This window comes from Nicotiana tomentosiformis, chromosome 10, assembly GCF_000390325.3.
Source record: "Nicotiana tomentosiformis chromosome 10, ASM39032v3, whole genome shotgun sequence".
Taxonomy (NCBI): domain Eukaryota; kingdom Viridiplantae; phylum Streptophyta; class Magnoliopsida; order Solanales; family Solanaceae; genus Nicotiana; species Nicotiana tomentosiformis.
In genome coordinates, this window is record NC_090821.1 from 57,420,383 (window position 1) to 57,441,752 (window position 21,370).

General features: G+C 36.8%; 1 protein-coding gene and 1 long non-coding RNA gene across 2 annotated transcripts; both read left to right on the forward strand.

Annotated features, from left to right (window-relative positions):
* The first annotated feature begins 5,304 nt into the window (after positions 1–5,304).
* Positions 5,305–6,213, forward strand: LOC138900227 (uncharacterized). Its single transcript, XM_070186947.1, has 2 exons — positions 5,305–5,401; positions 5,774–6,213. The coding sequence occupies exons 1-2, from the start codon at positions 5,305–5,307 to the stop codon at positions 6,211–6,213; spliced, it is 537 nt and encodes a 178-aa protein (XP_070043048.1).
* Positions 6,214–17,087: 10,874 nt separating this feature from the next.
* LOC104115709 (uncharacterized) lies at positions 17,088–18,203 on the forward strand. The gene is made up of 2 exons (XR_690675.4): positions 17,088–17,274; positions 17,757–18,203. It is a non-coding gene; the product is annotated as an uncharacterized lncRNA (long non-coding RNA).
* The last annotated feature ends 3,167 nt before the right edge of the window (positions 18,204–21,370 follow it).

The window sequence follows — 21,370 nt, forward strand, 5'->3', positions numbered from 1 at the left end:
TCATTTTAAGACTATTTCATCTTAAAAACAAAAACCTCAACACTTCAAAACTTTGGACTATATTCTCTAGTTTCATGAAAAATTAGGGCTCCATAGTCTAATATATAGGTGGTGGAATTGCTATAGTCTTCCAAATTTTTGGATAATAGAGATGCATAGGATTAGAAGGATAAATAGATAATTGAGTCAGCAGTTATGTACAAACAATAGTGCTCTGATATGAGAAGTAGTGCGGGCTGGGGTTTACCATATCAAAATATAAGAAGGAAACAAAATATTTAAATCAGTTATTGTATAAGCTTGTGATCAATTGTTCATATGATACAACAACAGAGGACGAGGTTTAGAATATCGGACTGTTGATCTTAGTATTTTCACGATTACTCTCATGTAAAGTGCATCTTGGATTACCAGTAGTTGACGAGCTTCAAAGGTTGATTAAACTTTTATCATTGTATCTGTCTTTATTTTGAATTTTAAAGCGAAGCGTTCCGAAACTTCTAATGTGGCTTTCGCAATGGAGATTTCTAGAGTTATTCTCTCTACCTTTAGGTGAAAATTGGTTCAGTTGAGTCAATAATAATAACATAAATGTTAGATGTAGTTGTTGCTTCTGCTATTCATTTTGATAATTTCGACGGAGATAAAAATATTTTGTGAATTTGTTAACGTGAAACTTCATCTAACTGTTGGTCCTGGACTCAGCCCGGGCATAACCTCACTAGACTAATATATAAGTGAGGGTAAGCAGGGACCTGATGGTCAACATGTCTGCTTCATCACAAAGGCATTTTTGTCATTTCATAATGTTTCACTGTAGTACTATAATGCTCAAGAATACTGCAGTTGCTTCAGTACCTTGTAGATGATAATTAAATTGGAAAACTTAAGATACAAAATCATGTTTAAAAGAAAAATATACGATTATAACTTGTGTTGACCTGATAAGTCATCTTTAAATTTAACCTTTAATTATGTGCTCCGAGACCTCGAATAGCAACATTTAGCATTCCTCGACTTGTGTGTGCAGTTCGTATATTTTTGAAAAAATATTTATGTGAAAAATTGATAAAAATATGAAATAGTGCTTTAAAGCTCACTTAAGTTGACTTCGGTCAATATTTTGAGTAAACGGATACGGATTAATATTTTGACGATCCCGATAGGTCCGTATCGTAATTTGGGACTAAGGTGTATCCCAGAATTTAATTTGGAGGTCCCTAGCTTGAGTTATTGCCATTTATTGAAATTAGAAGTTTGAAAACTTAAAGATTTCAAAGTTTGACCACAAATTAATTTTTATTGGTATCGGGCTCGGATTTCAATTCCGCAAGTTGGAATAACTCTGTTATGTCGTTTGGGACTTACATGCAAAAATTTAGGTCATTCTGGACTGTTTTGACGTGTTTCTACACGAGTTTTAGAATTTGAAATTTTCATAAATTCATTAAGTTCGAATCGAGGTGCGAATTATAGTTTTGATGTTGTCCGACGTGATTTGAGATCCCGAATAGGTATGTACTATATTTTAGGACTTGTTGGTATATTTGGTAGATGTCTCGTGGGCCTCGGCTGGATTCCGAATGGTTAACAAATCAAAATTTGGACTTAAGGAAAATCTGGAATTTTGGCCTTCTAGTGCAATCGCACCTGCGGATTTTTGACCCCGGGTGCGAGCTCGCAGAAGCGAGATGAGAATCACAGAAGCGGCATGGCGAGGGGCTGGGCAATGTGCGCAAGTGCAGAGATTTTGCCACATCTGTGAAGTCGCATAAGCGACTTGTTAATCGCAGAAACGGACAGCCTCTTCGCAGAAGCGATTCCGCAGAAGTGGACTTTTGTTCGCAGAAGCGTGAGATGTCGCAGAAGCGGAGGCAATCCTTGCTTATGCGAGACTGCAAATGCGGTCAAGTGCATCGCAGATGCGGAAACACTAGGAGTGTCTAAAACAGAGTGGTTCCAATATTTTTGTTATTTTGGACATTTCAAGCACGGTTTGGGGTGCGCTTTTTGAGGAAATTCACGGGAAAACTTGAGATAAGTCACTTGTGATCCTTGTTAGTCAATAATATTGAATTATCATTGAGTATTCCGAATAAATTACGTGCTTTCGAGGTGAAATTCGAGGATTTGGGCCTAGAGATTTCAAAATATGATTTGGGGATTTGATGGTCGAGTTGATGTCGGAATTTGTAAAAATTGTATGATTGGACTCATGGTTGAATGGGCGTTCATATTTTGTAACTTTTATCGGGTTTCGAGACATGGGCCCCACTGTTGAGTTTTGAATTGAATTTCGTATTTTAATTGGAAAATTTTGTATTTTTCATATAGAATTGGTTTTTATAATTCGTGTTGAGTATATTGCATTGTTTGTTACTAGATTCGAGGCATTCAGACACCAATTCACGAGGCAAAGGTTCATTGAAATCTTGAGTTGGTTGCAAATCGATGTAAGTGTCCTGCTTAACCTTAACTTGAGGGAGTAGGACTTGTTTGTCTATTTGCTACGTGATTTAATGTGCGGGTACAATGTATATCTGAGCTGACGAGTACTTATGCGTTGTGGTTGAGTCAAAGCATGTGGGTGGAATTTGTTCATTTTGAATAATTGCCTATTTAATTAAGATATTCTTGCTTAAGTTTATTATTATTTATTTGATCAATTTCATGAAATTATTGCTAATGTAATTATTGTTGAATATTTTGGAAGGTGAGTTCAGTATTCTGGTATTGAATTGATTGATAAGTATAGATCCACGCATTTAAATACTCTTTTGAATTTATATTATCATTTTCAAGGTAAGGAAGAGTGTAAAAGTACGAAGGGTGATGATGTGCCATTTATACTATTTATATTATTATTTTTATGATGAGGAAGAATGTAAAAGCACGAAGGGTGATGTCGTGCCATTTTTACATTATTAATTATTGATTTATAAAGTGAGGAAGAGAGTTAAAGCACGAAAAGTGATGCTGTGCAATTTAAATTATTTATTCATCATATTGTAGCAAGAAAGAGCGTTAAAGCACGAAGGGTGATGTCGTGCCATTCATGTTATTTATTTTACATTTCATGGGAAGGGTGAGAGTAAAAGTACGAAGGGTGGTGTCGTGCCATTTTATTATTTCAGCTACCTATTTTTGTTATTGGTGAATTATTTGGCTGCTACGTGACATTTCCCTGGCTGAAATTTTTATATTGCTTCCCTTCTCATGTTTCCTCCCAAATATGTAAAAATTTGTTAATTACTATGTTCAATATTGCTTCGTATATGTATATACTTGCACAGGTTGTATACGTATGTGTCTTGTTATAGGCTCAATATTTACGGAGTACATGGAGTCGGTTGTACTCATACTACACTCTACACTTCTCGTGCAGTTTTTGGAGTTGGTCCCAACGGCGTACCATAGACTTGCTCGGACTCAACTACCCGGAGGAGACTTGAGGTATAACTGCACAACGTCCGCATTTCTGGAGTCCCCTTCTACTTTATCATAGTTGTGTATTATCTTTCAAACAACTTGAATTTTATTCAGACCTTTATTTGTATTATTCTAGTAGCTTGTGCACTTGTGACACCAGATTCGAGGATGTATTTGGATGATTCGGTTGTTATGGTTTTCCGCACTTTATTTCAGTAATTGACATCCATTTAATTTGAATTTGTTTTAAAATAGTTAAGATTATTCTTACGTTGGCTTGCCTAGCAAGTAAAATGTTAGGCGCCATCACGTCCCGAAGGTGGAAATTTCGAGTCGTGACAAGTTGGTATCAGAGAACAAGGTTACTTAGGTATCACGAGTCACGAGCAAGCTTAGTAGAGTCTGAAGGATCGGTACAGAGATGTCTGTACTTATCTTCTAAAGGCTATGAAGTGTAGGAATAATATCACTTCTTTCTTATTATGTCGTGCGATTTTATTCTATCAACGATGATTGAACCATTTTATTCTTGTTCTCTCGCAGATAGCGAGAACACGTACTAGATCGTCCGCCGGACAGGATCCAGATCCCTCGGTGGCAACTATGACCAGGGGTAGAGGCAGAGGTAGAGCTCAGTCTAGAGCTCGAGCAGCAACACCTATTGTAGAACCTCAGGTGGATTTGGAGGCGGAGGTTCTAGCTCAGACTATACCTGTTGGACCAGTTCAGGTCCCAGAAAGATTCATACCTACTCCCGTGCTTCAGGACGCTCTAGTCTGTTTGGTGAGTATTATGGAGGGTGTGGCCCGGAATGGTATATTTCCAGTAGCACCAGCAGTCTCACATGCTGGGGGAGGAGCGCAGACTCCCACTACTCCCACTTCGGAACAGATGGCTCCCCAGTATCAGGCTCCAGCAGCCCCGCCAGTTGGGATAATTCAGCCGGTAGTTGCGGCATAGGCCAGTGATAGGCATGCCATGTCTTCTGAGGCTTTATTGAGGTTGGACAAGTTTACTAAACTCTTTCCAGTTCACTTCAGTGTTGCACCTTCTGAGGACCCATAGGATTATATTGACCGCTGCCATGAGGTATTGCGGAACACGAGTATAGTCGAGACCAATGAGGTGGATTTTACTTTGTTTCAGATGACGGGTTCCGCCAAGAGGTGGTGGAGAGATTATATATTGACCAGACCAGTTGAGTTGCCTGCACTTACCTGGGATCAGTTCTCTCAGCTATTTCTAGAAAAGTACCTCCCTGTCAAACTGAGAGAGGATTACCGCAGGCAGTTTGAGCATCTCCAACAGGGCATTATGACTGTTACTCAGTACGTGACCCATTTTGTTGATCTAGCCTGCCATGCTACTATCTTACTCCCTACTGAGAGGGAGAGGGTAAGGAGATTCATTAAGGGACTCACTTACCTTATCAGGCTTCAGATGACCAAGGAGACTGGAAGTGATATTTCCGTTCATGCGGCTGCAAATGTTGCTAGACGAATAGAGATGGTTCTTGCTCAGGAAAGGGGACAAGTATCTAATAAGAGACCTCGTCAGTTCGGTGGGTTCAATGGTGCCTCTTCTGGAAGCATGGGTAATTTTGGTAGAGGACATCCTCCTAGGCCATTTCAGTCAGCACTCCAGACATCTCATTGTGCTTCAGGGAGTCGTGGTCCTATTGTGTCTCATCCTAACCAGTTAGCTTACAGTGCACCACCAGCTCCTATTAGTGCACCTCCGATCTAGAGTCATCAGAGTGGCTATCCAGGTCGACATGGCTAGTCCGAGGGTCAGCAGTCACAACAGCTGAGGGCTTGTTATACTTGTGAGGACCTTAAGCACGTTGCTAGATTTTGCCCCAGGTCTCAGGGCAGTATGCAGCAACATAGTTCTCGTGCTATGATTCCAGCACCAGTTGTTCCGTCACCCGCCCAGCCAGTTAGGGGCAAGGGTCAGATAGCTAGAGGTGGAGGTCAGCCAGTTAGAGGCCGTCCCAGAGATGTACCTCCGAGTGGTGGGGCCCAACCCCGATTTTACGCTTTTCCAGCTAGGCCTGAGGCTGAGTCGTCTGATGTTGTGATCACAGGTATTGTTCCAGTTTGCCATAGAAATGCTTCAGTTCTATTTGATCCGGGATCTACTCATTCCTATGTGTCCTCCTATTTGGCTTCATATCTGGTTGTGCCTCGTGATTCTCTGAGTGTTTCTCTTTGTGTGTCCATACCGGTGGGAGATTTTGTTGTGGTATACCATGTCTATCGTTTATGTGTGGTTACTATTGGGAGTCTTGAGACTAGCGTGGATCTTCTACTTCTTGATATGGTAAGTTTTGATGTCATCTTAGGTATGGATTGTCTGTCACCATATCATGTTATATTGGATTGTCACGCCAAATCGGTGACCCTAGTCATACCGGGTTTGCCTCAATTAGAGTGGAAAGGTATTCCTGGCCATTCTACCAACATGGTTATCTCTTATGTGAAGGCTCGGCGTATGGTCGAGAAGGGTTATCTAGCTTATTTGGCTCATATTCACGATTTTAGTGCGGATGTTCCTTCTATGGATTCAGTCCCAGTTGTTCGTGAGTTTCCAGATGTATTTCCTGCAAATTTGCAGAGGATTCCACCCGACAGAGATATTGACTTCTGTATTGATTTGGCTCCGGGCACCCAATCCATTTCTTTTCCACCATACCGTATGGCCCCGCCGGAGCTAAAGGAATTGAAGGTGCAGTTACAAGACTTGCTTGATCAGGGATTCATTAGACTTAGCGTCTCACCCTAGGGTGCACCAGTGCTATTTGTAAAGAAGAAATATGGTTCAATGCGTATGTGTATAGATTATCGGCAGTTGAACAAGGCAACTATCAAGAAAAAATATCTATTTCCAAGAATTAACGACTTAATCGATTAGCTTCAGGGTTGCTAAGGTATTTTCAAAGATCAATTTGAGGTTTGTTTACCATCAGTTGAAGATTAGGGCATCTTATGTCCCTAAGATAGCTTTTCGGACTCGGTATGGGCATTACGAATTCTTAGTGATGTCATTTGGGCTGACAAATGCCCCAGCAGCACTTATGGATTTGATGAACGAGGTATCCAAGCCCTATTTGGATTCTTTTATGGTTGTATTCATTGATGATAGCTTGATTTACTCCAGCAGCCAAGAGGAGCATGAGCAGCATCTTCGGATTGTGCTTCAGACTTTGAAAAATAATCATTTATATGCCAAATTTTCAAAATGTGAATTTGGTTAAACTCGGTTGCCTTTTTGGGCATGTTGTATCGGCAGAAGGCATAAAAGTGGATCCTAAGAAGTTTGAGGCAGTTTGGAATTAGCCTAGACCTACTTCAGCTACAGAGATCTGGAGTTTCCTGGGTTTGGCGGGTTATTACCGTCGATTCGTGGAGGGGTTTTCGTTCATAGCAGCCCCACTGACCAAATTGACCCAGAAGGGTGCCCTATTCAGATTGTCAGACGAGTGTGAGTTGAGCTTTCAGAAGCTCAAGACTGCTTTGACTACGACGCCAGTGTTGGTGTTGCCCACATGTTCAAGATCTTACATGATGTATTGTGATGTATCTCGTGTTGGTCTTGGTGCAGTATTAATGCAAGATGGCTGGGTGATTGCATATGTGTCGCGACAGTCGAAAGTTCATGAGAAGAATTATCATGTTCATGACCTAGAATTGGTAGCCATTGTTCATACGCTGAAGATTTGGAGGCATTACTTTTACGGTATCTCGTGTGAGGTATTCACTAATCATCGTAGTCTACAATATCTGCTCAAACAAAAAGATCTCAATTTGAAGCAGAGAAGATGGTTGGAGCTGTTGAAAAACTATGATATCACCATTTTGTATCACCCTGGAAAGGCCAATGTGGTTGCCGATGCTTTGAGTAGAAAGGTTGTGAGTATGGCCAGCCTTGCGTATATTCTGACTGGTGAAAGGCCATTAGCAGCAGATATTTAGACTTTGGCCAAACAGTTCATAAGGTTAGATGTTTCAGAGTTCAGTTGGGTTCTAGCATGCACGGTCGCTCGATTTTCCTTGTATGAGTGCATCTGAGAGCGACAGTATGATGATTCTCATTTGCTTATCCTTAAGTACACGGTGCGGCACGGTGGTGCCAAACAGGTTGTTGTGGAAGAAGATGGAGTTCTAGGATGTAGGGTCGTATTTGTGTGTCTAATGTGGATGGGCTTCGTGAATTAATTCTTGAAGAGGCACACAGTTCCCGGTATTCTATCATCCGGGTGCCGCCAAAATGTATCAAGATTTGCGGCAACATTATTGGTAGAGGAGAATGAAGAAGGATATAGTTGCATATCTAGCTCAGTGTTTAAATTGTCAGCAAGTCAAGTACGAGCATCAGAGACCTGGTGGCTTGCTTCAGAAGTTAGAAATTCCTGAGTGGAAGTGGGAGCATATCACTATGGATTTTGTTGTGGGGCTTCCACAGACTTAGAGAAAGTTCGACGTAGCATGGGTCATTGTGGACAGGTTGACCAAGTCAACACATTTCATTCCAGTAGCAGTTACCTATTCTTCAAAGCGGTTAGCAGAGATTTACATCCGCGAGATTGTTTGCCTTCACGGTGTGCCCGTGTCAATCATTTCTAATCGAGGTACACAGTTCACCTCGCACTTCTTGAGGGTTGTACAGCGTGAGTTAGGCACGCGGGTTGAGTTGTGTACAACATTTCATCCTCAGACGGACGGACAATCCGAGTGCACTATTCAAATATTGGAAGATATGCTTCGCGCTTGTGTTATGGATTTCGGAGGTTCTTGGGATCGATTCTTGCCGCTTGCGGAGTTTGCCTATAATAACAACTACTAGTCAAGCATTCAGATGGCTCCATATGAAGCATTATATGGGAGGCGATGTCGTTCGGCAGTTGGCATTGTTTGAACCGGGAGAGGCTCGGTTGTTGGGTACCGATTTGGTACAGGATGCATTGGATAAGGTCAAGATTATTCATGATCGACTTCGCATAGCTCAGTCTAGGCAAAAACGCTATGCTAACTGTAAAGTTCATGATGTTGCATTCATGGTTGGAGAAAGAGTATTGCTCCGGGTTTCACCTATGAAGGGTGTAATGAGGTTCGGAAAGAAGGGGAAGTTGAACCCTAGGTATATCGGACCCTTGGAAACTCTTGAAAGGGTGGGTGAAGTAGCCTACATGCTTGCACTACCACCTAGTTTATCAGCAGTTCATCCGGTGTTTCATGTGTCTATGCTCCGGAAATATCATGGTGATCCATCCTATGTGTTAGATTTTAGCTCAGTCCAATTAGACAAAGATTTGACTTATGAGGAAGAGCCGGTAGTTATTCTAGCCCGGCACGTCCGACATCTGAGGTTTAAGAGTTATCCATCAGTTCGAGTACAATGGAAAGGTCAGCCGGTTGAAGCATCTACCTGGGAGTCCGAGTCAGACATGAAGAGTAGATATCCACACCTTTTCACCAGCCCAGGTACTTTTTCTAATTCCGTTCGAGGATAAACGTTTGTTTTAGAGGTGGAGAATATGATGACCCGATAGGTCATCTTTAAATTTAACCTTCAATTCTATGCTCCGAGACCTCGAATAGCACCATTTAGTATTCCTTGACTTGCGTGCGCAGTTCGTATATTTTTTCGGAAAACGTTTATGTGAAAAATTGATAAGAATATGAAATAGTGCTTTAAAACTCACTTAAGTTAACTTCGGGTAATATTTTGAGCAAACGGACCCAGATCGATATTTTGACGATCTTGATAGGTCTGTATCGTAATTTGGAATTTAGGCGTGTGTCCGAAATTCAATTTGGAGGTCCCTAGCTCGAGTTATCGCCATTTATTGAAATTAGAAGTTTGAAAGCTTAAAGATTTCAAAGTTTGACCACAAATTGACTTTTATTGATATCAGGCTCGGATTTTGATTCCGAAAGTAGGAATAGCTCTGTTATGTCATTTGGGACTTACAGGCAAAATTTTAGGTCATTCCGGACTGTTTTGACGTGTTTCGGTGCGAGTTTTAGAATTTGAAATTTTCATAAATTCATTAAGTTCGAATCGAGGTGCGAATTGTAGTTTTGACATAATACGATGTGATTTGAGACCCCGAGTAGGTCTGTACGATATTTTAGGACTTGTTGGTATAATTGGTAAAGGTCCCGTGGGCCTCGGGTGGATTCCGGATGGTTAACGGATCAAAATTGGGACTTAAGGAAAATCTGGAATTTTGACCTTCTGGTGCAATCGCACCTGCGGAATTTCTACCGCAGAAGCGGCCTGGCGAGGGGCTGGGCAGTGTGCGTAGGTGCAGAGCTTTTGCCGCATCTACGAAACCGCAGAAGCGGCTTGTTGATCGCAGAAGCGGAACGCGGAGGGGCGAGCTGCTTCGCAGAAGCGGCCAACCTCTTCGCAGAAACGAGTCCACAAAAGTGAACTTTTGTCTGCAGAAACGTGAGATGTCACAGAAGCGGAGGCAATCCACGCATATGCGAGACCGCGGATGCAGTCAAGTGCATCGCAGATGCGGAAACACTTGCAATATTAAAAACAGAGGGGTTCCGACATTTTTCTCATTTTGGACATTTCAAGCACGGTTTGGGGCGATGTTTCAGAGGGAATTCACAGAAAAACTTGAGGTAAGTCACTTATGATCCTTGTTAGTCAATAATATTAAATTATCATTGAGTATTCCGACTAGATTACGTGTTTTCGAGGTGAAATTCGAGGATTTGGGCCTAGAGATTTGAAAATATGATTTGAGGATTTGATGGTCGAGTTGGTGTCGGAATTTGTAAAAATTGTATGGTTGGACTCGTAGTTGAATGAGCGTTCACATTTTGAAACTTTTGTCGGGTTTCGAGACATGGGCCCCACTGTTGATTTTTGAATTGAATTTCGAATTTTAATTGGAAAATTTTGTATTTTCATATAGAATTGGTTTCTATAATTCGTGTTGAGTATATTGAATTGCTTGTGACTAGATTCAAGGCATTCAGACACCAATTCGCGAGGCAAAGGTTTATTGGAATCTTGAGTTGGTTGCAAATCGAGGTAAGTGTCCTGGTTAACCTTGACTTGAGGGAGTAGGACTTGTTTGTCTATTTGTTACGCAATTTAATGTGCGGGTACAACGTATATGTGAGCTAACGAGTACTTATGCGTTGTGGTTGAGTCAAAGCATGCGGGTGGAATTTGTTCATTTTGAATAATTACCTATTTAATTAAGATATTTCTGCTTAAGCTTATTATTGTTTATTTGATCAATTTCATGAAATTATTGTTGAATATTTTGGAAGGTGAGTTCGATATTTTGGTATTGAATTGATTGATAAGTATAGATCTACGCTTTTAAATACTCTTTCGAATTTATATTATCATTTTCATGGTAAGGAAAAATGTAAAAGCACAAAGGGTGATGTCGTGCCATTTATACTATTTATATTATTATTATCATGGTGAGGAAGAGTGTAAAAGTACGAAGGGCGATGTCGTGCCATTTTCACATTATTAATTATTGATTTATAAAGTGAGGAAGAGAGTTAAAGCACGAAGGGTGATGATGTGTCATGTAAATTATTTATTCATCATATTGTAGCAAGAAAGAGTGTTAAAGCACGAAGGGTGATGCCGTGTCATTCATATTATTTATTTATCGTTTCATGGGAAGGATGAGAGTAAAAGCACGAAGGGTGGTGTCGTGCCATTTTATTATTTCAGCTGCCTCTTTTGTTGTTGGTGAATTATTTGGCTGCTTCGTGACACTTCTCTAGCTGAAATTTTTATATTGTTTCCCTTCACATGTTCCCTCCCAAATGTGTAAAAATGTGTTAATTATTGTGTTCAATATTGCTTTGTATATGTATATACTTGCACGGGTTGTATATGTATGTGTCTTGTCATAGCCTTGTCACTACTTCGTCGAAGTTAGGCTCGACACTTACAGAGTACATGGGGTCGGTTGTACTCATACTACACTCTACACTTCTCGTGCAGATTTTGGAGTTGGTCCCAGTGACGAACCATAGACTTGCTCAGACTCAACTACCAGGAGGAGACTTGAGGTATAACTGCACATCGTCCGCAGTTCTCGAGTCCCCTTCTACTTTATCGTAGTTGTGCATTATCTTTCAAACAGCTTGAATTTTATTCGGACCTTTATTTGTATTATTCTAGTAGCTCGTGCACTTGTGACACCAGATTCGGGGATGTATTTGGGTGATTCGGTTGTTATGGTCTTCCGCACTTTATTTCAGTAATTGACATCCATTTAATTTGAATTTGTTTTAAAATAGTTAAGATTATTCTAACATTGGCTTGGCTAGCAAATGAAATGTTAGCGTCATCACGTCCCGAAGGTGAAAATTTCGGGTTGTGACATAACTGAATTAAATTTTTTTGCTCAAAGTTCTAAAGGCAATTCACTTAAAACAATGAAAAGTTACGAATGTCAACAAGTTAAATCCAAATTTTTAATATACTACATAAATTAATGTATGAACTTAAAAGGCAAGTGATAACATTATTATTTATATAAACAATAGGGTTAGAAGTAATCCCTGCATGATTTTTGAAATAAATAAACGCTAACTTGCAACTTAACATTCCGATAATTTTAGCTTGCCATAAATTTATATTAAAATTACTACTTCACAATATAACTAGAAAAGAGCAACGCCTAGGGGCAAAAGATGCTTGTATAAGAACTGTTACTTGGCCAAAAATGCATGTTTAAGAATTGTTACTTTCTCTTTTAATTTTCCTTCAGTCCCTGATGAATGAAAGAAAGAATCAAAAAATACGCCTAGAGACAATTTGCAAGTTTCAACTTCTTTTTTGTGGCTCATATTCAAGGAATAATAAAAGAAAAAGTGAAAATATTAAAACTATCTACCAAAACTTATGTACCTTAGTTTGACCAATATTCTATTGACCTCACCAAATTTATGATAATTAAAAGTAAAAAAGTCAGTTAACTCTGTCATTTTGTCGAGTACTACCGGGCATCAATTATGCGTACAATCAAATTTTTTTCCAATTTTCTTTTTGATTAATGTAATTTCTCAAACTAAAATGTATGCATTCCAACAACAAATTATATTTTCAAATCTCACGCTTTCATTTTTGTGCATACACCACTATTTTTGTTCGAAATTAATATTTCTCTATTTGGTAGTTAAAGTTAAACAGACCAAGACATCAATATTAAAATTATTTAATTATACTCCGAAAAATTTGTTTGCAATAAATTTTATGCAGAAAAATAAAACTGCAGTCACAAACAACTATAAAGAAAAAAGAATTTTATTGATAAACATTGCAGGTTACAACTCTGTTTATCCCTTGATTATTTTCTCTGATTTGTTATCCGTAATTCGAGGGCCTTAGCGGCGTATTTCTCGAACGTAGGATGATATGCATCTTCTTGATGTATTTGATGATCAAGAAGCATGTAACAACACTCCATTTGATTCTTGAATGTTGCTAAAACTTTGAGCAAGACATATTTGACATGATCGTATATTTGATCTCTTTGTGCATATTTCGAAAGTTTATAAAATTGCTCACATGATCTCCTTTTTCGAGATATTTTTTAAGGGAATATGTAACCATTTTTATATGAGCGACCTAGGGTTGAGGTAGAGTAGCCTCCAAGCTAGGGTTTTGGTAGAGTAGCCTCTAAGCAACCCCAATAGACTCCTAGAATATCAATAGTCGTCTTGTAGTATCTTGAATTTAGGATTTAGGCTGATCCGTTAAAATTTTGATGCCTACAATGCCCCGTACTTTAAGGTTTGTCGGGATGTAGGCTTGCCGAAACTTGAAGACGAGACTTGAAGTACTCAATTATCGCAACAGATAATTTTGAAACTTGTAGTTTTCGATTTGCAGGAGGAAGAAATGAAAGGCAGAATTGGTCCCACTGGGCATGCCAATTTGTTTGCAATAAATTTTATGCAGAAAAATAAAACTGTAGTCACAAACAACTATAAAGAAAAAAGGATTTTATTGATAAACATTGTAGGTTACAACTCTGTTTATCCCTTGATTATTTCCTCTTATTTGTTATTCGTAATTAGAGGGCCTTAGCGGCGTATTTCTCGAACGTAGTATGATATGCATCTTCTTGATGTATTTGATGATCAAGAAGCATGTAACAATACTCTATTTAGTTCTTGAATGTTGCTAAAATTTTGAGCAAGACATATTTAACATGATCGTATATTTGATCTCTTTGTGCATATTTCGGGAGTTTATGAAATTGCTCAGATGATCTCCCTTTTTCGAGATATTCTTTAAGGGAATATGTAACCCTTTTTATAGGAGCGACCTAGGGTTGAGGTAGAGCAGCCTCCAAGCTAGGGTTTTGGTAGAGTAGCTTCTAAGCAACCCTAATAGACTCCTAGAATATCAATAGTCATCTTGTAGTATCTTGAATTTAGGATTTAGGCCGATCCGTTAAAATTTTGATGTCTACAAAATTGCTCTTGAAATTTTTTATAGCAGTTAAATAATTGCCAAAGAAAATTTACAGTAGTATTAAAAAATGTATACCACAGTTTATAGTTCCCAAAGAAAATTTATAATAGTATCGCCGCAAGACGTAGATCACAACACATACTTATGATAATAGCAATGACAGATGTAGACCCAAAATTTATAATATATTGGAACAATAGCTCAAATTTATAAATAGGGATCTTTACACAAAAAACCGATCATATTTATTGTTTACTTTTTTTAGCCATATACATAAATTATATATTAAAGGCAAAATACATAGTTTACCCATCGACCTTGCAGCGAAATCCCTTGTACACACCTCTCATTCACGGAAAACCTTTTACACACTCAATCTTTCAGAAGTGCGTCTAAGACACACCACTTTTGTGCTTGACCAATTTTTCAAATAAAGTGAAAGTCACACCCTAATAGGGTCGTGACACGTGTCATTAACCTTAAAAGGGGAAAAAAATATATTAGAAATTACAATTAAAACCCATCTTCCCATTTTATATCTTAAGCACCATTGTTGCTGTCACCATAGTTATTTGTGAAAAAGTTTCCAACAACACTAAAATTCAACCACACTATCTAAACAACTAACCGAAAATAATCGAGTAACAAATTGAGTTCAACAACCCAATAATCAACAAGACCCAATTGAATTTACAAGCTTTTTTCGATACCCCAACAATGGTGGATTCTAGATTTTTTTTACCAAACCTTCAGTACTATTGTTAAAGCTTTTAAATCTATCACAAATAAATGATTTTCACAATATTTAGACAATAAACCAACAAAAATCGCTCAATTTTAGATATAAAATTTTATGTTCTTTCAAAAATTCTATTTGGGGAAGAAGACGGGGGGAGGGTGGTCTAAGGAAGAAGACCAGAGGGAGGGGGAGGGGTTGTTGTGGGGAAGGGAGACAAAAAATGGGATTTTTTACAGGTTTCACGCTTTTTTTTATGTGTGTAAACACGCAAGTGCTATCTGGTCAAAAGTAGTGTGTCTTAGACACACTTTTGAAAGGTTGAGTGTGTAAAAGGTTTCCCGTGAAGGGGAGGTGTGTAACAGGGATTTCGCTACAAGATTGATGAGTAAATTATATATTCTACCTACATTAAATATATAATTATACACATATAATATATAAATTAGGTATATATTATACATCAATCGCTATTTTTAATTTAAGCAATTGGATGGACCACTATTTGGGTGACCTCATATTGTTTTTGAAAATCTTGTGCATTAAGCACAGTGTTATTGGGCCCGTGCTATCTCTAACTAGTTGTATTTATAATAAAGTAGCAAAGTAATAATGTAGCGAGTGACGTCTCTCTTTCTTTTTTTTTTTGCCCTTTTGACGTGTCATAATTCAGGTTTGAATTTTTGTTTTTTGTCGTTTTCGAAAATCCGGAAAATTTGATCTTATGGTCATTTATATTTTCTTAGTACTTCAATCATAATTCGGTTATATTAATATGACAAAATAATTTTGTGTTTTTAATGTGATATTATAGTGGAAAAAGGTCAATCACATGAAATTAACCAAACGTTTTTCTTTTTCCCATTTCAGATATATTTTTTATAACTTTCTTTATCAAAGAATTAATATGTACTACTAAATTATGCACCATTTTTGGCTATTCATTAAACCAATTTTATCCCTAAATAGTATCTACAGAACAATAAAATCATCACAAGTTATTCCTTTTTCTTATATCAGACAAAATTTTGTAATTTTTGATTTCTTAAGAATTTATATCTACTTAATCATTAACCATTTTTTCTCCTTTATTAATATTCGCAAAAACTTTTTATCTGTAATGGATCTGTTTGATGTTATAAGTGATGATCTAGTAAAACATATATTAGGTAAACGAAATAATAGAATAGGAAGAAGTTGAACTAATTTAACTTAAAGGGGGAAAATCTTTACTGTAATGGAGATTTAGAGCATTTAAAGTGTTAGATAAGCTAAACATGCAGTGTTTCTAATATTTAATTTCCCTATCAAAAAGAGTATATATATATATATATATATATATATATATATATATATATATTTTGATACTTATAGTTTCTTTTTGCTCTTTTATGGAACTTTATCACGCGGCCCTTCATTCTGCCCGGCCATGTAACCTCTCACGTAGGGGCGGATTTAGCACTATAGAGCTAGGTTTATTTAAATCCATAATCACTACAAATGTGAAAAATATTAAACTTTAAAATTTATAGCTCAAGCAAAATGATGAGTAAACAAAAAGGGTTCAGAAATAACCGAGAAAGGCATACAGATGGTATCAGTTTGGGAATATTTTTAACAGCTAGCAGTAGTCGTTTGAATAATTCAATGTCTCTGGTGCTCGAAAACCAAATCAAAGAGGAATATGTAATGACTTGGTAGTATATATTTAATATAAAAAATAGATCTAAGTCAAGTTTAGATAAATTTTTATGTATCGAAGCTTAGAGGGGTGTACTTGAATAAACAAGTTCAAAATCAATTAACTGGTAGAGGAAAAATTAGAGCAATTATCAATTTTTAGATTTTACAAAAAAATATCTGTAAGGAGATGCTGTTTGAATTGAATAATTCTACAATTTCTGCTTCGTGATTATTTCTCTAGGTAAAATAAAAGAAAATAAAATAAAAGCATTACATCAAAATCATCCAAAAAGTTCGAAATAACGTACTGCTACCGTGAGCACATGATTTTTGCCCCACATATGAAATTACTCCTAAAAAATAATCCAAAAAATAATTTTAATTATTTATGAATTTTAGAAGTTTTTCTTTATTTGTTTTGCATTTATTCGCATTGTTTATGCATGTTAGGAATATCACAAATCATAAAAATATTCAAATCTTAATTTCATAGTATTTTAGTTTTTAAATTGAATTTTTAGAATTTAATTACATTATTAAATGCATTATTTAAATATCTAAAACCCAAAAAAAAAAAATACATTCTTAAGCTAGTTAATTAATTAGGTCATTAGTCAATTAGTGAGTAAAATATATATAATAGTTTAGCCACACAAATTGGTTTAGTCAAGTCCATCCCTTTAAAAGCCCAATTTTCATGACCCGCCTGACCTAACCGGATCCCCTCTTTAAAACACTCATTTTCCCAAACCCTAAAGGGGGAGAAGAGATATAGACGGATCTCCCCTCCAAAAGACTCGGCTGGTATACATATTCTAGGAGTTCGAAGGATATTTGAGGTTTTATAGTTGCTGTTTTTTCTTGTTAAAGCAGTGTTGAACTCTGTTTGGTTGGGATTTCGCCTTTATTTGGCCAATCTATTAGTGATGTCACTGTTCAGCTAGGTCAGTTCTCAAATTTCTTGTATTATGTTTTGTTGAAATGTTGACAACTGATTGAATTCCTTGCTTGCTGTTGTTCTACCGAAATTGCTTGTTTGAACTCGTTTTACATTTTGTTCATGTTTGTTAAGAATATAGAGGTGCTGCTACGGTTCTTTTGGGTTATACCTTTTACTGCTTTGGTGTTTATTGGTGAATGGTGTATAAATCGCATTTTGTTTGATAATATGGAATCCGTTTTTATTTTTGAATTGGTTAGAATTTCCAAATGTTGAACGCTACAGTTGAGTATATTTCGGAAGGGCTGTTTTGAGGTGTGGTTGGGCAGATTTTCAATCTGTTTCTGTGGAGTTCTTTGGCTAGAATTTTAGTGTTATTTTGGTGTTGTTTCACGGTGTAGTTTGCAGCACTTTTCAGCTGCTGTTTCCCTGCATTTTGGGTGTATTTAAGACTAAAAACAAAGCTGTTTTTGTGGCTTATTTCAGGTCGATTTTGGGGCTGATTTTTTATGGAAGAAAGCTGACATTTCAGCTACTTATTTTTGCTGAAACAATGGTGTTTGGAAAGTGGTTAAAGGCTAGTTTCACGGCTGATTTTGTTGGGTTAGGAGCTAGTTTTTTTGTGGTAATTTTCAAATTGTTTTGAAGTATCTTAGGGGGTTAATGGATTGGATGATGAAGGATCATTACATGGCTACAGTGAGGCAACATATAGAAAGATGAAGAAGAGTGTGTGCTCTTCTGGACGAGCGTTCCTTAACCTTTTGCTATGGAAAGTTTACGCGAGTGGTAAAAATCAAACATGACCCATAATACCTTTGTTTAACCATCAGCTGCACAATGACCTCAAATTTAGGATTAAACGTTTCATGAACATCGTAGCTTTAGCTTGCTTTAGACGTGATTAATAAATTATTGTGGTCATGGGTACGATTTCCGTGGCATGGTCATGATGCATAATCCCCAATTCGAGTCTGCGTTTCACGTGACTCGACCATAACTTCAATAATTTAAATAAATATGTTGTGAATCACGGTTACTGACGTGATTTGCGATGTGTACAAGAATAACAAGTGTGCGACACAGCGACTTGCTTAAACAAACTCCATAATTGTTTAAAAATCATTAAAAGCGATATAGAAGTGGTAATGCACAATAGGTTCTAAAACATGTAATAAATCAGACAATTAGGCCAATTATTACAGTTGAGCGATCGTGCTAAAACCACGAAACTCGGAAATGCCTAACACCTTCTCTCGGGTTAACAGAATTCCTTACCCGGTCTTCTGGTTTTCGCAGACTTTAAACAGAGTCAAATTTTCCTCGATTTGGAATTTTAAAAAAAAATCGGTGACTTGGGACACCATAAATTATTCCAAGCGACGACTCCGATTAATTAAATAATCTCATTTCGAATAATGTCACTTAAATTGAAAAAATTTTCATATCCCCTCGAAAAAAGAGGTGTGACAGTTACTATATGTATACCTCAAATTGAAGATTAAAAGTTTCCAATCATTTCTAAACTACATGTAGATTGTAGACCATGAGTTTACGTTTACTTGCTACTTATTATGTATAGGATATAATCTTATGACGTAATTGTATAAAATATCTCAAGTTGAGTCACAGAGTATTATTTATTTTAAAAAATATGCACCGTGATAAAAAGCAAAAATGGTGTACTCAAACCTCTTTATAACAGTCTTGTTTGTTTCGAATATTTTTGGATGTTATAGCAAAGTGCTGTTATAGAGAACATATATTATAACATAACAAAAATATTGGTTCCGAAAAAGCTTGACTTTTATAGTGAAGTGTTGTTATATAAGGATACTGCTATAGAGAGGTCTAACGGTATATAGAATATACTAAGAGAACCATATATGTAAAAAAAATTCTCCAGCTTGGAAATTATGTGTTTCAATCTTTTCAAGATTAAACTAACGGAACGAAAATAAAAAATTGATGTAAAATTTGAAGAAAAGATAAGCAAACAACAACATGCAATAATTTTTACTGATCTAGCCGTTATTGTAATGTTGAACTTCAAATTCACCTAATTAATAGCCGGCCTGGCCAAGTTTCTTTTTTATCAAAAAAAAAAAAAAAATTCTCCTTTTTTTGGCCAAAAGTATTTTTTTCTAAAGATGATGTTTGGCCAAGTTTTTAGAAGAAAAAAAAGCTTTTGAATAGAAGCAGATTAAGAAGGAGAAAAAAGTAGCTCTCCCAAAAATACTTTTTTGAAAAATATTTTTCACGAAAATACACTTAAAAGTATTTTTTAAAAGTTAGGGCAAACATTAATTTCTATTCAAAAGTAGAGTCGTCAATACGGGTATGGTCCATTGGGCCAGCCCAACCCGTGATTTAGCAGGGTTGGGCTAAAATTTTTGGAGCTCATTTAAAAACTAGGCTTTTAAGCCCAGCCCGAGTAAGCATGTGGCCCGAGTAAGCCCGTGGCCCGAGAGTCTTGACTAAGGCTTTGTTGGGCCGGCCCGTGGGCGTAATAAAAATACGTATTTAAAATATATAAAATATAAAAAGTATATTACACAAAAAATGACAGGAAGAGTATCCCAAGCTTAAAGTTTATTAAGCTCATCATATTAAAAGATTAAAGTCTTAAAACGTTAATTAGTTTTAAAATTTTAATTATTCTTAATATTTAACTAATTAATATTGCATACAAATTGTAGATGTAGATGAAAGTGAAGATATTAAGACAAGCTTCTCATAAGTAGATTCAAATGTGTTTTATGAAGATGATGTGTTGGATATCCCATAAGCGTCAGAGACGTTCTCTTGAATAGTTTGTTTTGATTTTTGACTTTTAGTGAATGAAATATAGTCTTGTCTTTTACTTTTTTAGTGTTTACTGTAATATATTGGAATAGTATAAAAAGTTAGTAGTACATTTTATGAAATTTTTTCAATAAGATTTTTTTAACTTTTAAATATTTATCGTTTTTAGATTAGAACTTAAAGAAAAAATATAAAATTATATTTTACAACAAAATGGGCCGGACCGTGGGGGCCCGCAGCCCACATAAGGCTGGGTGGGCTGGCCATTATAAGGCCCATCAAAATTGTGGGCTAGCCTAGCCTAGCCCGTCAATTGCTAAAGCCCACGTGGGCTAGGCTGGGCTAGCCCGACCTCGCCCATATTGACAACTCTACTCAAAAGTGCTTTTCAAATAAATTAGTCAAACACAAATCACTTCTCATCCAAAGTACTTTTGTAAAAAGTACTTTCGAGAAAAATAATTTTTCAAGTTAAACTAATTTTAAAAGCTTGGTCGAACATGCTATAACCATTGGTATCCTTTGCATGGTTGTGCTCAAAATGGACCTCCAGCTACTTGGGTATGGGCCTGTAAGACAGAAGAGGTCGGTGAAGTTGTTGGGAATAACCTCGATCCACAACATCAATGGTCAAGATCTTTACACAAATAGCCGATCAATTTCACTGTTTACTTTTTGTAGCCGGTATGTATAGTTACACATTAATTATACACATATATACACATACTATTATATATGATATATATTATACATCCACTGATTATTTTTAGTTTAAGCGGTTGAGTGGCCGCTATTTAGGTTAATTCTTCTTGTGTGTGTATTTGTGATGAAACAAAAAGCAGTTACATATTTGTTGCTACTTGTGGGCTAAATTATATATTTAGGTTGTTGTCCAGAGCTTTGGTATGAAGATTGGATTAGTGGCGTTAGGAAGAGAGTCCAGAAAAGTAGACAAGAGTCGAGAGGTTCTCACCTCAGACTATTAAATTAATTGAGTTAATTAAGTTGGTTTAGGGAGGTAACTACATGAGAGAAACCATTTACTGCATTGAGGGATCATTTTTTGGTTCACGAATTAGTTATGCAGGAATGTAATTTTGTTAGTGAATAATATATGAATTGCCAACTTCTGGATGTCAACTTAATTTGATACTTATGGATATTGTTTAATCCAATTATTTTGTTCCATCAATTCTCCCACCTTTAGCTTTCACCATATTAATATTTGTAATGTTGATGGTTATCTTTTTTTATTTTTTCTACTATGCTTGATATTTCAAATAATCTCAAACCAT